This window comes from Nannospalax galili, unplaced genomic scaffold, assembly GCF_000622305.1.
Source record: "Nannospalax galili isolate Female #2095 unplaced genomic scaffold, S.galili_v1.0 scaffold278, whole genome shotgun sequence".
Lineage (NCBI taxonomy): Eukaryota > Metazoa > Chordata > Mammalia > Rodentia > Spalacidae > Nannospalax > Nannospalax galili.
In genome coordinates this window covers 6612826-6626758 of record NW_008347536.1, presented here as the reverse complement: position 1 = coordinate 6626758, position 13933 = coordinate 6612826, and the positions used below count along the sequence as shown (strand labels likewise).

General features: G+C 42.0%; 1 protein-coding gene across 2 annotated transcripts in view; it reads right to left on the bottom strand.

Moving 5' to 3' along the window:
- LOC103743050 (lysosomal Pro-X carboxypeptidase-like) overlaps positions 1-7009 on the bottom strand; it is a 108117-nt gene extending 101108 nt beyond the window's left edge. For both annotated transcript variants that reach the window (XM_029568874.1, XM_017800914.2), the window contains exon 1: positions 4695-7009. In XM_029568874.1, coding sequence (XP_029424734.1) covers positions 4695-4859 — 165 coding nt within the window. In that variant the 5' untranslated portion in view covers positions 4860-7009. The remainder of the gene's footprint in view (positions 1-4694) is intronic.
- Between the last annotated feature and the right edge of the window lie 6924 nt (positions 7010-13933).

The following is a 13933-nucleotide window of genomic DNA, read 5'->3' as shown; positions in this document are numbered from 1 at the left end:
TTTTTTTTGGTCTTTTTGAGACAAGGTCTCCCTGTAGCCACAGCTGGCCTGGATTCACTAATGGAGGCCAGGCTGGCGTTGAACTCACAGAGATCTACTGGCCTCTGCCTCCCAAGTGCTGGAATTAAAGGCGTGCGCCACCACGCCCAAGCAGCAAGCTGACCCTGAACTCATTATAGATCCCAGGCTGCCCTCAAACCAGTAATCCTGCTGCCTTGAGACAAGGTCTCCCTGTAGCCACAGCTGGCCTGGATTCACTAATGGAGGCCAGGCTGGCGTTGAACTCACAGAGATCTACTGGCCTCTGCCTCCCAAGTGCTGGAATTAAAGGCGTGCGCCACCACGCCCAAGCAGCAAGCTGACCCTGAACTCATTATAGATCCCAGGCTGCCCTCAAACCAGTAATCCTGCTGCCTAAGCTACCCCAGCACTGTGACTACAGGCTTGTACCAGCATGCCCAACTAGATCATAGCATTTTTATTTTAAACAAAACTACATGCAATTGAGCAACCATGCTGGAGAATTTTGAAATTATTCCTATAAAAAAAACTTAAGTGTATGAGCCATTATGCAGCTGTGAGGGAAATAATACTTGGAGAATAATGAGCTGTTAAATCATACAAGATACAATTACAATTGTCTCACAAACAGAGCACACTTAGCCCACTGACTACCACCAACAGTAAGTGCTTCTTGTACTGCATTTATTGATTTGCAGGAAAGAATTTTCTTTAATTATATGAAAAGATAATTCACTTTTTATCATGTACTTTAATGAATATTTATATGAGGTCAATAAGCTATTAGGATAATGACAAGTTGAACACTATAAAGATTGAATAGACTCACCTCACTTTGGAAATTTTTGAAAAGTAATCTCTAAGTATAAATGCTAAAAAACAAAGTTTTCAGTGCTTTTCTGTGTTTTTCAGATTCAAGTTTGAGTATTCACAATAAGAATTGATAACAAGTACAATTTGAAGTCCTTCCAAATGTAATAATCTCTACCTTCCCAGGACACAGCCCAGTGCCTGACACACACATACAATACTGATGATACTGCAGGCTTAAGGGAAAGATCATCAACAGAAACCAGTGATGAGAAAAGTCCAAAGCCCAGGAAAAAGATCATATCCTTTTCCAAGTGGCCCATTGTAGCTGCATTTTACTAGACATCAGGATACTATGGCAAAAGTAGGAAAGGAGAACCCCAAACAGGAACAGAAAAGCAAACCATGAAGGGTTTAGACAAATGGAGATAACTCAATCTACTGATGTGTTCACCTCACAACTAAGGAAGGAGCTATGAGAAGACCTGCAAAAGCCAGTGGTCCTGAGTTGCATGCTGGACCAAGACACAGACTTGCAGAAACACTGACCAGCAGTTAAACAGGAATAGCTGGCTATAGGTGAGTGACTGCCAGTTTCCAGACGAGGCATAATCACAGCAGTAATGTATTGGGTTAGTCTGAAATTATAACCACGGTGGAAAGTATGATTTTAGGACAGTAGAGGTGAACAAGCCTTTATTTTATTATGTTCTTTCAAATTGCTTTCCTTTTCCAGGCACTGTGCATGTGCTTTCAAGTGTTAACCCCATTTAAACCTGACAATTTTGGCAGACAATTTTGGTAGACAATTTCGATTGTTAATGTTATCTGTCAACATGGACAGGCCGTGGTAACCAGATACTTGGTCAAACATACTTCTGAATATTTCTTTAAAGGCAGCATTTTGTTATTGTGTTGTTTTTGGTTTTGGTATGGATGAAATTAAGCATGCAAATCAGTAGGTTTTGACCCAAGCCCATTACTCTCCCTTTTGAGTGGGCCTCATCAAAATGGTTTTAAGGCCTTAATGGAACAAATACCTCTCCTCAGCAAGAAAGACTTCTACATGCCAAACTGCCTGTGAAATCGGGCTGGTAGGGTATGATGAAGCCAGGACTCATTCTACCCCGAGAGCAGAGTGGAAAAAACAAAGGCAGCAAGCAGTGAAACAATGTGATCATGAGCCAGGCTGGGAGCCCTTTATGATACTGCTGTCACAAGTACCCAGAGCCTTGATGTGCCCAGGAAATGAGACACATTCTTTCTCTGGTCTCCTCATTCAGTTATTTCAGATAGAAGAAATTAAATATTCCTACTAAGTCAACATTTGAAGACTTTATAAAAGGAAGAAAAATAAATAATAAAGAATGGAAACTGGACATGGTAGTGCATGTCTGTGATCCTCAGCTACACAGAAAGATCCTGTCTCAGAGAAAAGCAAGAGCTTAAGGATGCATTTCAGTTGGAGAATGCTTGCTATTCTAGTTCCATTTCTGTTGCTGTGATAAAATACCCTGACAAAAAGAAATTTATGGGAGAAAAGAGTTTATTTCAGCTTGCAATTCCAGGTTACATCATTGTGGGGAAGTCAAGGGAGGAGCTTGAAATAGCTAGTCATATCACAATCACAGTCAACAGCTTAGAGAAATTAATGCACACATGTTCCCTTGCTTGCTTGCTTATGACCAGCTCAATTTCTCCATGCTTATGGACCCCATACCTAGGGAAAAGCACTACCCACATTGGGCTGGGTCTTCCTACATCAACTAACTTAAGACAGCCCCTACGGATGGGCCCACAGCCCAACCCAATGTAGACAATCCCTCATTGAGAGTTTCTTCATAAGTGATTTTAGGTTGTGCCAATCTGGCAATTAAAGCTAACCATCACATCTGTCTACCATGCACAAGACCTAAGTTTGATCCCCAGTATTGCAAGGGGTGGGGGGATGACATAAACGTATTTTGTGTACTCTATTAAAAATTTTTTTAATTAAAATTGCATTTACACACAGCCCCACCTAAAAAAAAAATCTATGGACCCTGTGGACCAAAAATTAGAGCATGCAATAAATACACGATACAGGCTTTTCTGTCAAAAAGTATAGTAGGCCTCAATTGTAGTTGGTTTAAGGAAATTTACAATAGTGAATATATATACGGAACTTATGACCTGAAATATAAACTAAATTCAACCCAGGGGGCAAAGATTGCTGAGTAGAACCAAACAAATTTTGCAAACCACCAAAAATAGGGGAAGGAGCAGGATTAAGTTACATTTCTGAAGAGTGAAGGGCCAGACAAAAGACTTTACCACAAAAGGGTACAGCGAAGGCAGGTCACTGGTCATCCTACCCTTCCTTCTCCTTCTCCCCATGGCTCTTTTCACCATTTTCAAAGGTAAATAGATTATCTATTCCATTACTCTTCCTCCAATTTTACTTCTAGTAATAAGATGCTGAACAGACAATCCCACTACATAAAAGCAGAGCACTCCAAACGAATAAAGGTCAGGGAGAGAAGGTGTTGTGCATCTCCTAACATTCACAATTTAACCAGCTAGCTTCCCTTGGGGCTAGCTCCCCCAAAAGCCCTTCATTTCCTCAGTAAAGTATAAAACACATTAGTGACAGTCCCAGCCTCTTAATTTACAAAGGAGGAAACTGTGCCCTGCCTAGAGGGTTAATGCTGCTGCCCCAGGAGAGGACTTATGTTTCCTGGAACCTCTGTTAAAATCAAAATATTTCTTCTTCACAAGTACAAATTTGTGGCTCAAAGATTGTTTCCCGTAAATTAAATTCTACAAACTCATGCCATGTCTCTATTCTAGATTTCAACTCAAGCTTCAAATAGGTCAGTAGCCATGCATCAATAAGTATCTATTTAAGTCAGTTAAGCTACTCTGCTTAGAGATATGCCAACTCTTATTTAATTATCACAACACTGAGAAGATCAAGAAAGTTGGTTCAGAGACTTACTTTAACCTGTCCAGGATTTTAGAGCTAAGCAGGGTGGAATCCTGGTCCATCTCCTAAAGCCAAGATCAGACCCTTGCACTTTTCTAAGCCCAGTGTCTTCCACATTCATACTTATCTTCACCTGGCCCCCAGAAATGTAGAACTGTCATTCCTTTCACTAGACATGAGGTGCTTTTCCCTTCAGACTGGTATGCTGAGGCCAAGCACAAAGGCATCCACAAAGCTTGTCTTAAAACTCAGACTTCTAGTTACAGACTACAGACCTGATCCTCACATCCACCTCAGATCTTGACAAAGGCCTTCAACATCCTTTGTGAACAAAGGCTACATATGTTCAATTTCATAGTGAAACAGAAGCTGTCAAAAACGTCTCATAAAAGAGCCAGAGAGCCAACTTTGCACTGATACTGGGAAGACAGGTTAGCTGGTAAGATGTGCTTAATATTCTGTATCATCTAACAGGTAAAGGCATTAGAATTCGAGTTTAGGGGCTGCCTTGAGGCAAAAGATGACTGCCATCGAAACCCCGGGGCAAGGGCTGCGCTCAATGATTTGAATTTGGGGAAAGTAAAAGTTCAGATTGAAGGACTTGCTGGGAGCGGAGTTATTTGAAGTTGTTAGTCGTAAGAAAGCCTGAATCCAAACTATGGAGGCCTGACCTCAGGAACTGTGAGGGAATTCATTTCCGTTGGTGGGGGAGGGGTGATAATAACTAATTGGTAACCGGGAGGAGAAATTTAAAGACGTCTATGAACCGTGAGGGATAGACCAAACGGTCCTAGGCATAAAAAAGTGGCAGTTTCTAGGTGGGCTCTGGTGTCCGACCTCTGGGAACCAGGATCCTGCTGGTTGGGACCTGGGACCTCAAACTCCCAACCCCCATTACCTTCTGGTCGAAGTAATAAATTGAGTAGTTACTGGTTTCAGCACTTCGGGTTTCGGAGATACCCAAGGTTTCGCTGGAGAGGGCCCTTAGGGCTGGACCAAAGGTTGGGGCTGCCCGGGGTTCCAGGAAAGGCAGGAGCAGGAGCAGGAGCACTAGGCCGCCCATGGCTCTAGCTGGCCGCCCAGCAGGTGGCAGGACGAGAGCCACCGGCAGAAGCGCGTGCCCGCCCAGCTGGCAGCTCCCCAGCTGCAGACCGGCTCCTCCCGGGGAAACTCAGAGCCAGGGCCCTCGGACTCGATTTGTACCGCCTCCACCCCCGCATCCCCTTCGAAGGATCCATCTTCCATCCGACTCCACGTGGGCCTTTATCCCGCCAAGACCTTGCCCCATCTTTGTCTATGGGGGCCTTAAACCAGCTGCTCCTCCAGGCCTTTATTGTCACCGCCCAGCTGCTCCAGCCACCTCAACCTCACCGCACTGCTGCTCTGCCACACAATGACGAATCCTACATGATGGCACTAATAAAAGAGTCCACCATAATGTATTAGCAATCTATCCCAGGCACAATGGCGCACACATCACCTCTTCTTAACCACCACAGCAACTCTGAGCACTATCTATGACTGTCATATCTATTCATAGATGAGGAAATAGACTCCGAGAAGTGTGGGGACTTGGCGCTGGATCTCTCGGGAAGTCTCAGCAAGGCCTGGGGAGCCCTGGGTCCACCTCCTGGCTGTGTTTCACTTCCATTTCAGTATTTTCTACTCTTTCCGTTCAGTGATTTGGGAGCCCGATTATGATTGCTTCTCTTAAGACCTGTCTCTGCCTCCAAAGCCGGGATCAAAGGTGTGTGTCATCACCACTGTCTTTATTTTTCTGATTTTTTCAACTGTATAAACTTCTCTCTTAGAACCATTTTCACAATTCTAAGTATGTTACTTTCATTTTTACTGAACTCCAGGAATTTTTAAATTTCCCTCCTATTTTCTTTGAGGAACCATAGATCATTTAATCAATACTGTATTCTTCAATCTCTGTATCTGCATTTTCTGTAGTTTATCTTGCTATTAATTTCTAGTTTTTATTCCATTGTGGCCAGATAGACTACAGGAAATTATTTCAATCTCTTTGTATTTGTTAAGACTTGCTTTGTGTCCTAATATGTGGTTTATTTTAAAGAAAATTCCATGGGCTGCTGAGAAGAATGTGTATTCTGCCTGTAAGGCTAGGGTGGAATATTCTGTAGAATTTTTTTGAACTTCCTTATTTTATTCACCTGTTTGTGGTCTCTAGATTCATTCAGAAGTTTGTATTCTCTAATTTTGTTACCCTTTGTTCTAATAATCATTCTTGAATTATTGTCCATGATTTCAGCTGAGTCATTCTCATTGGTATCCATTACTGTGGACTTGGTAATTTTTCAAAGACTCATGTTACCTTGACTTTTCATGTTTTTTGTGATTCTGCAATGGAATTTCTGCATCTGAGATAAGGTTATTGGCTGGATTTCTTTTGATCATCCATATTCTTTCAGTTGAACTATCTGCTGGGAACCAAACCCAGGCCCTCTGCAAGAGCAGCAAGAGCTCTTAACTGCTGACCCGTCTCTCCAGCCCCAGACTTGCTCATCCCCCTTCCAGGGAGCTAGTGAGTCTCATTCCGATCCGTGGCTCAGACCACATATCCACAACATAGAATACTTTGTGATTCTGTCTCAGTTTTTCCTCTCTGGCTTGAGGCATTCTGCATGCTAAGACTTAGAGAACAATCCCATGTCACTTGCACTAGGGTCCCAGAGTAGATGATGCAATGCCCTTAGCCTCTAGAGCTGCCTTTTGGCACAGTAGTGATCATTTTAAAATAGCCTCTTGCATCTGCTCCAAATGTTGAAAAGAGCAGATTTTCCCAGAAAATCCATATACCATCCTATACAGTATATGGACCCCACAATTTCTATATGGTTAGACTACAAATCTGTGATGAGCCCAGTGTTTGCTGTGTGTTTTGAATCTCTATTGTTTTGCCTTTGATCTTCACCTCTCCCTCTGCTGTCGCATATGGCTACCATGGAGTCTTTCTCTTCTGTCTCCCTCTCTCACTTTCACTCTTTCCCATACCTGTAAATTATCTTGCACTGATGGTAGAATGCAAAATCTGAGGCCCTCTCTTTGTCTTATGCTACAGTTCCAATCCTCTGTAGTTGCATTCACTCCACTCTGGTATTAGAGTACTGCCCAGTTGGGGCTGAGTCTCCCACTGAATGAACTCTGGACTCTCCTGTTCTATTTTCCTCTTACTTTGTTTTGGGTTTGGTTTTCTTTTTTTTTTTTTTTTTTTTTTTTTTTTTTTTTTTTTTTTTTCTTGACAAGGTATCATGTAGCCTAGACTGGCCTTAAACTATGTGGTTAAGGCTGGCCTTGAACTACGGATCCCCCTATATTCATTTCTTCATTGCAAGATTACAGGTGTGTATTTGTTTGACTTTCTAAAGTTTTCTTTCTTTGTGTGCTTCTGGAACTACAATAGGAAGGTCAGTCTTCAACTACTCCCAGTTTATGCCCCAGAAATACTAGCAGTTGGTACATGGATATTGTTACCATTTTCTAGTTCCTTGCTAGACAGTATTTTTATTATATTGGTTTTTTAGTTATAGGGTTTGGGAGATGATTCAGTAAGTAAAGTGTTTGTTGCACAAACATGAGGGCTCGAGTTCAGATCCCCAGCACACATATAAAAAGCTAGGTGTGGCAGCATGTATCTGTAACCCAGCCCTGGAGGACAGAGACAGACAGATCCTAGGTGTCTCACAAGCCAACCACCAGTTTAGTCAAAAAACAAGCCCCAGGTTCAGTGAGAGACCCTGTCTCAAAGGAAAAAAAAAAAGATACCCAAAATGAACTTCTGGCCTCTATGTTCACATGCATTAGTATATACTCCTCCAAAGTGAAATGTTTAGAAAATATTTAAAATATATAAAGGAAACTCTAAGTATTTTAGTGTGTGTGTTTGTTTAGGTATGGACATGCCATGGCACACATATGGTAGTCAGGCAACCTGTCAAATGGTCTTATCTGGTACTGAACTGTCTTCTACAACTCATTCCACATCCCTTTTACCCTCAGCAAGCACCTCAACTGGTTTTGGTCCTTTTGTAATTTTTTATGTTAAAAAATGTTTTTATGCAAAGTCTCACTATGTAGCCCTGGTTGGAACTCACAGAGATCCACCTACCTCTGCCTCTTGAGTGCTGGGATAAAAAGTTCTTTTCCTTGAAGGTATAGCCACACCTTTATTTGTGAAGAATCTGGTCATTTATCATCTTGCCTGAATTGGGCTTCCGTAGCTTCCCATTGACGTTAATCACCGGACATGGAGACACTGACAGACACCCTAAAGGATCTCCTGCACTCCAGACATACTGTCCCTTAGCTCCATCATGGAGAAGCAGGGTAATTTCCCCCTTATAGTCTGAATCAATCACCCCTGTAACACCATAAATCCTTTCTTAGCCTATTGACTCAAGAGCATCAGGAGCCCAAAGTGGCCAGGGGAAGTCACAGCTTTCAGTTCAATGGGATGCTTGTTGTACCTCCTCCTGGCAGAAGCACGCTCCCCTCTGGAACCAAAATTTCTTAGGCCCAGCAGAGCAAAAAGACACAGGCATGAAAAACAGACAGCTAATTGGTCATTATTTTCACCTCTTGATTCCTATTTCTACTCCGTGATTTCTGGACCCACAAATCCTGGCTATGGAAGAAACAGTACCATATATTGGATTCTGATTCAGAGAATACACAACTTTCTGGAGAACCTTGCCCTAGCCTTCTAGGCTACTGCTCCCTAGTTGGCACTGTACCTGTGTTTACAAGGCCATTCCAGTGTTCTTTCAAGCCAGCTTCTTCAGGATGTTGGGAGCATGTTAAAATCAGCAATTCCATGAGCAGGAGCCCACTGCCACAAATCTTTGACTGTGAAGCGAGCTCCATGGTCAAAAGCAATGCTGTATGGGCTACCACGATGGTGCATAAGGCATTCTGTGAGTCCATGAATGGTAGTATTGGCAGAAACAATAGGTGCATGAAAGGCAAACCATATCCAGAATAAATATTTATTCCATTAAGGATAACCCACTGCCCTTTTCTGTGATGGAAGTAGTCCTATGCTAACAGGTCATTGGCTGGTCACCCTGAGGAATGGTGCCTTATAGGAGGCAGATTTGGCACTCATAGCCAGGAAATCCTTGGTGAGGCCATGTTGTTGTGCCCATACACCTTTATCTCTGGCACCATGGCCACTGTTCATGGGCTGTTGGTCAATCATAGGGATGACTGTGGAAAGATCTGACTACTATCTGTCACAGAATGTGTCATCCTATCTACTATCTAGTAGCCAATGAAAATTAATAAACAGACAGGGAAAGGTATCTATGTAGTCTACCTCCTAGACAAACAAGATTCCCAGTTTGACCCCAGCTAGACACACTCTTGCCCAGCACCACTGACCCAAGAAAGCCAGCATGATGGTTCCCCAAGAGCTTGAACAAAGAACTGCACTCCCATTTCCTGGAATGACCAACTGCATCTCTCTCTTTTAACTCAACAATTTCTATAAATGCATCTCAACTCATTCCTGTAATTCTCATTTCATGTTCACATCAACTCCATCACTCATCTAAAAAGCACAAGTTTTCCTGGATTGGCTGGTTGAACTGTTTTACAACCTAGATGAAGACATTCACAAGCATTCAGCCTTATTTCCTCCTGAAAAGATGAGTTCATCATCTCCTAAGAGGCTACCACCTTCAAAGTTTCTGCTTCTAAAATTTGGAGCATATTCTGTGGTTCTGCACCATAAAGGTGCCAAAATTCCCACTTGGCTGCAAACCCTTTTTTGAAACACAAGACATCAATAAGGTAATGGATTAAAATACATACTTTCCCCACAAAGATGCAGTGAGGGAGATCATAACCTGTGACTGCTTCTTTTCTCATTGTTGTGAAAAGATACCTGACATAAGCAACTTTAGGAAGGGCTGATTTTGGCTCTCAGTTTAAGGATACGGTCCATCATGGTAGGGAAGTTGAGGCAGAAGTGGGAGGCAGTGATCACATTGCAGACACAGACAGGAAGCAGAGAAAGACAAGCACTCACGCTCAGCCTACTTTTTTCTTTTTATTCAGTCCTAGGACCCCCAGCTCATAGTATGGATGGTAGCATACTGAGATTGTTTTCCCTCTTCAGTTAAACCTTTCTGGGCACACCTAGAGCTGTGTTTCAATGGTGATTCTGAATCCAGTCAAGTTGACAGTGAAGGTTAATCATCACCTGGCCCAGATTACGCTCTATCTGTCCACTTCACTGCCAATCTCCCCCCACAAATGCTTTTCTGCAATGTGCTCTGACATGTTATTCCCTCCTGCAACACCCTTTTTCTCCTCTGCACACCCAGCGCACTTCCCACTCTGCCTTGGAACTCCCATGTGATCACCTCCTCTAGGAAGTCTTTCTTAACTTGGGATGCACTGTGGGCAAGTTTAGGCTGTGACATCACAGCGACTTATTTGGCCCACCACTTATTAACTATAAAATTATGAGGAAGTGGTTGAGCCTCAGCATCATCACAAATGGGATGATGGGACTTCCCCCTACCATGGATGTGAAGACTGAATGACTGAGCTTAAGTGAAGCATTTGGCTCAGCTCCTGGCAAATAAACACTATACTAAGGTTGAGCTACTATTATAAATGACTCAAGGTATACTCAATCACTTGTAATAAATGTTTTTAAGATGCATTTTATACATCCTTACCTGCCTCCTCACAAGACTGTGACCCTCTTAAATCAGAGATTTATTCATAACTGTATTCCCAGAACTATGTATTCTACCCAGCCTATAAGTAGCCACAAAAAAAATCATTGTTGAATTAAATTATATACCTTGGAATGAAATATATTCATGGAACAAGAATCTGAAATTTTAAATGAAATAAAATGAAAGCATACAACACATTACATGTAAATGTTGCATATTAACTGTCACACTTTCATGTTCATTTCCATTTGCATTCTTTAAATTAACTCATATGGCAGGTACTGTCTCTAGCTCATAAATGAGGGGACAGATTAACCCTGATCCAAAGTCACAGAAGAGTTTGCCAAATTCTACTTTCTATTACTTTTCTTCCTTCTTGTGAGTCCCTTACTTACTGACCCGGACTAATAGGGAATAGCTTAGCCTTTCTTATGACTCAGGTATAAGGGTGTAAATGTTCACAAGTGCTCTGTCATTCAGCATCTTTCTGCAAGACGCCACTCCCCATGGTGACCACAGTCCCTGCTTCTAGGGATCCTCAGGAGAAAGTGCACCATATGCTCGGTGCTCTGCTCAAGGCACTTAGACATTTCTGTCAGTGCTTTGGTCTCCTCCAGGCTTTTCCTGTGTTTTTGTGCAGCTGTGAAGGTGGCGCAGAAGGGTATCAAAAACTGCAAATAGTCTCTACCTCTGGAGACAGGCATTTACTAGAAGAAAGAACCAATGGCTTCTCAGAGCATTGTTCAGCCACATTAGAGAGGATTAACAGATACATTCAGCTATTCTAACAGATTTTCTTTAATTCACCTCTGCCTCTCACACTTAAATTAGTATTGTCATTAAAGGGTGCCTCTTATAGAAAGTACTTCAACTACTGAAACCACCCAGAGAGGGCCCACACATTATCAAGCACCAAGACAAACAAGAGGGATTTGTATTCCCACATTTTAAGAGGTAGGAGAGCCACAAGAGCCAGCTTGGGCCACATAGTAAGACCCTGTCTCTAAAAGTAAAACAAAATGGGAGGGAGAGAGGGAGAAGAAAAGGAAGAGGAGAAAGAAGAGAGGAGGAGGAGGAGGAGGAGGAGGAGGAGGAGGAGGAGGAGGAGTTGTTTTGTTGGAGAGGAGAGAGAAGAGATCAAGGTAGAAATGATTTTGCAAATGACTAGTGGCCACATAGCCAGTTACTCTGCAATCGGAGCTGGGAAGACTAAAAATGGCTTCGATATGAAGGCCAACAAAAATCAGGAAGACCAAGACAAGATGGATAAGGAGTGGATAGAAATAGGGGTGCGTGCTCTCTGCATCAGGAAAAGTGCATTTGGAATCAAGGAAACTGCCACTTACTAGATCTGTGGACATGGTTATAATTTCCTGGCTCTATAGACCCCCTAAGGAAGTTCTCCGAATTTATTTATTCCACCTATTGAATCTAGGTAGTTAAGGTTAACAAAAAGAGAAAACAAAAATCATTCCATTCTATATGTCTCCCATTTCCTGTTTGTTAATCACACCATTAATTACAAGGATGCCTTAAATGTTTTGTTATTATTATTATTTCTACTACAATGGGGTCTCGCTTTGATGAGCATACTGGCCTTGAATTTCTAGGGCTAAAACTATCTTCCTGTCTGAATCTCTTGAGTACCAGGGACTAAAGGTGCATCCACCTTGTCCAGCAATATTAACTTAATAGGGCTGATTTTGTATTTTGATTCTATTTCAAGTTAAAATTAAATTAAAGCACATTAAAATTAGGGTAACATCAGTTAAGGCTGTTGTTATATACATAAAATATAGAGGAGGAGCAAATTATACTTGTATAATTTTTTTTTCAATTTGTCTCTTCAGAAAAGTCCATCTCCATGAAACGGTTAATATTAAATGAAATGTCAAAAGTCTTTTAATTTTCAAAAACAGTAAAACAGTTTCACGGAAAACTGCCTAAAATCCTAAAATAAAAGTACAAATATTTTCTATTAAATCTTGACCATGCTCAAGGCATGGTTTCAAAAAACAAGAAATGTTTCTAAAACAGGATGATAAAACATCACTGAGAAAATAAAAAGAGACTAGGAGGAACTTTGCTGGCAAAGCAGAAACTGTTAGCCTCTCTCTGGGTCCCTGAAAGTTTTTGATTCAACCTTACTTGTTATCCTAGAAAAGCTCTTCTGAACAAAGGTCTCAGAGAAAGAACTGCTTGTTAAGAAGCCAACCCCTGGGGAAAGGAGAGATGGTTCAGTGGTTAAGAGCACTGGCTGTTCTTGCTGAGGACCCAGGTTCGGTTCCCAGCACTGACATTGTAGCTAACAACCATGTGTAACTCCAGTTCCTGGGGATCCGACATCTTTTCTGGCCTCTGCAGTCACTGCGTGACACAAACACACTTACATACATACAGGCTTTACACCATACACATAAAACAAAAATAATGTTTTTTAAAAGTCAACTCCTTGAACCCGGGATGGCCTTCCATTTATTAATTTCAAATATGCTGCCTGTATGAATCACTCTGCTTGTCTTTTGGAAGCCAGACAGAAAAGTCTGCATGCACCTGCCTTCTGACACTTCTGTCTTTAACAATACCACTAACAACAATTAGAAAGCAAAAATGTCTGAAGAAATAAACAGAACAACAATCTACTTTCTCAATAGCTGATCTGTCGATTTTTAAAGGAGTTTTTACTAACAGCTTGTTCAGATTTAAAGTAAAAACCAAAACAGCAATTTTCCTAAATTGGCAGAATTTAACTAAATTACCACAAAGGTGACCCGAGAAACAAAGAGAAGTGGAGCAGGAGAAGGCCAGATTTCTTCCTGGCACAACCACGGTGGCAAATATCCCAGAACTAAGGAGAGCTGCCAAGTGGGAAAGAAAAAGCAGCCAGCCCAGGCACACTGCCTTCCCAACAGCTGGAGGGAGACGAGGCACAGCACACAGGTAGAAGGTCCAACCTGGTTCTTTAGTGCAGCACGGTTCAAAGTCTGTAAATCAAGTTAAGTCTGTAAATCAAGTTCAAAAGAAACGGCCCTGTTTCCTGGATTGGCCTCACACATCCTTCCTACCAGCTGCAACTGTGTCATTTTTAATTCAGCTTCTGCTTTTCCTATTTGAGGTAGGAATGGGGACTTAACAATGGGCCAGGAGACCGGTGAAAAGCAGTTAGGAAAGGCTCCAGTTGTGATGGCCTGGGAGCTGTCATGAGGACGTTCTTCCTGGAGATGACACAAAGGCAGTGAGGACGGAACAGTGACCTGGGTGGGACGGCAGTGCTCACCCCATCACTCTCTTCCGTATCAGCCTTGGCCCAACAAATCCAAAGACAAATGAGAGAAAGTAATTTCACACAGAAAATCAAAGTGAGTGGGATGTGGGTGGAAAAAACAGAAAAGAAGAAAGCAAAAATTATTATTATTTTTTTTTA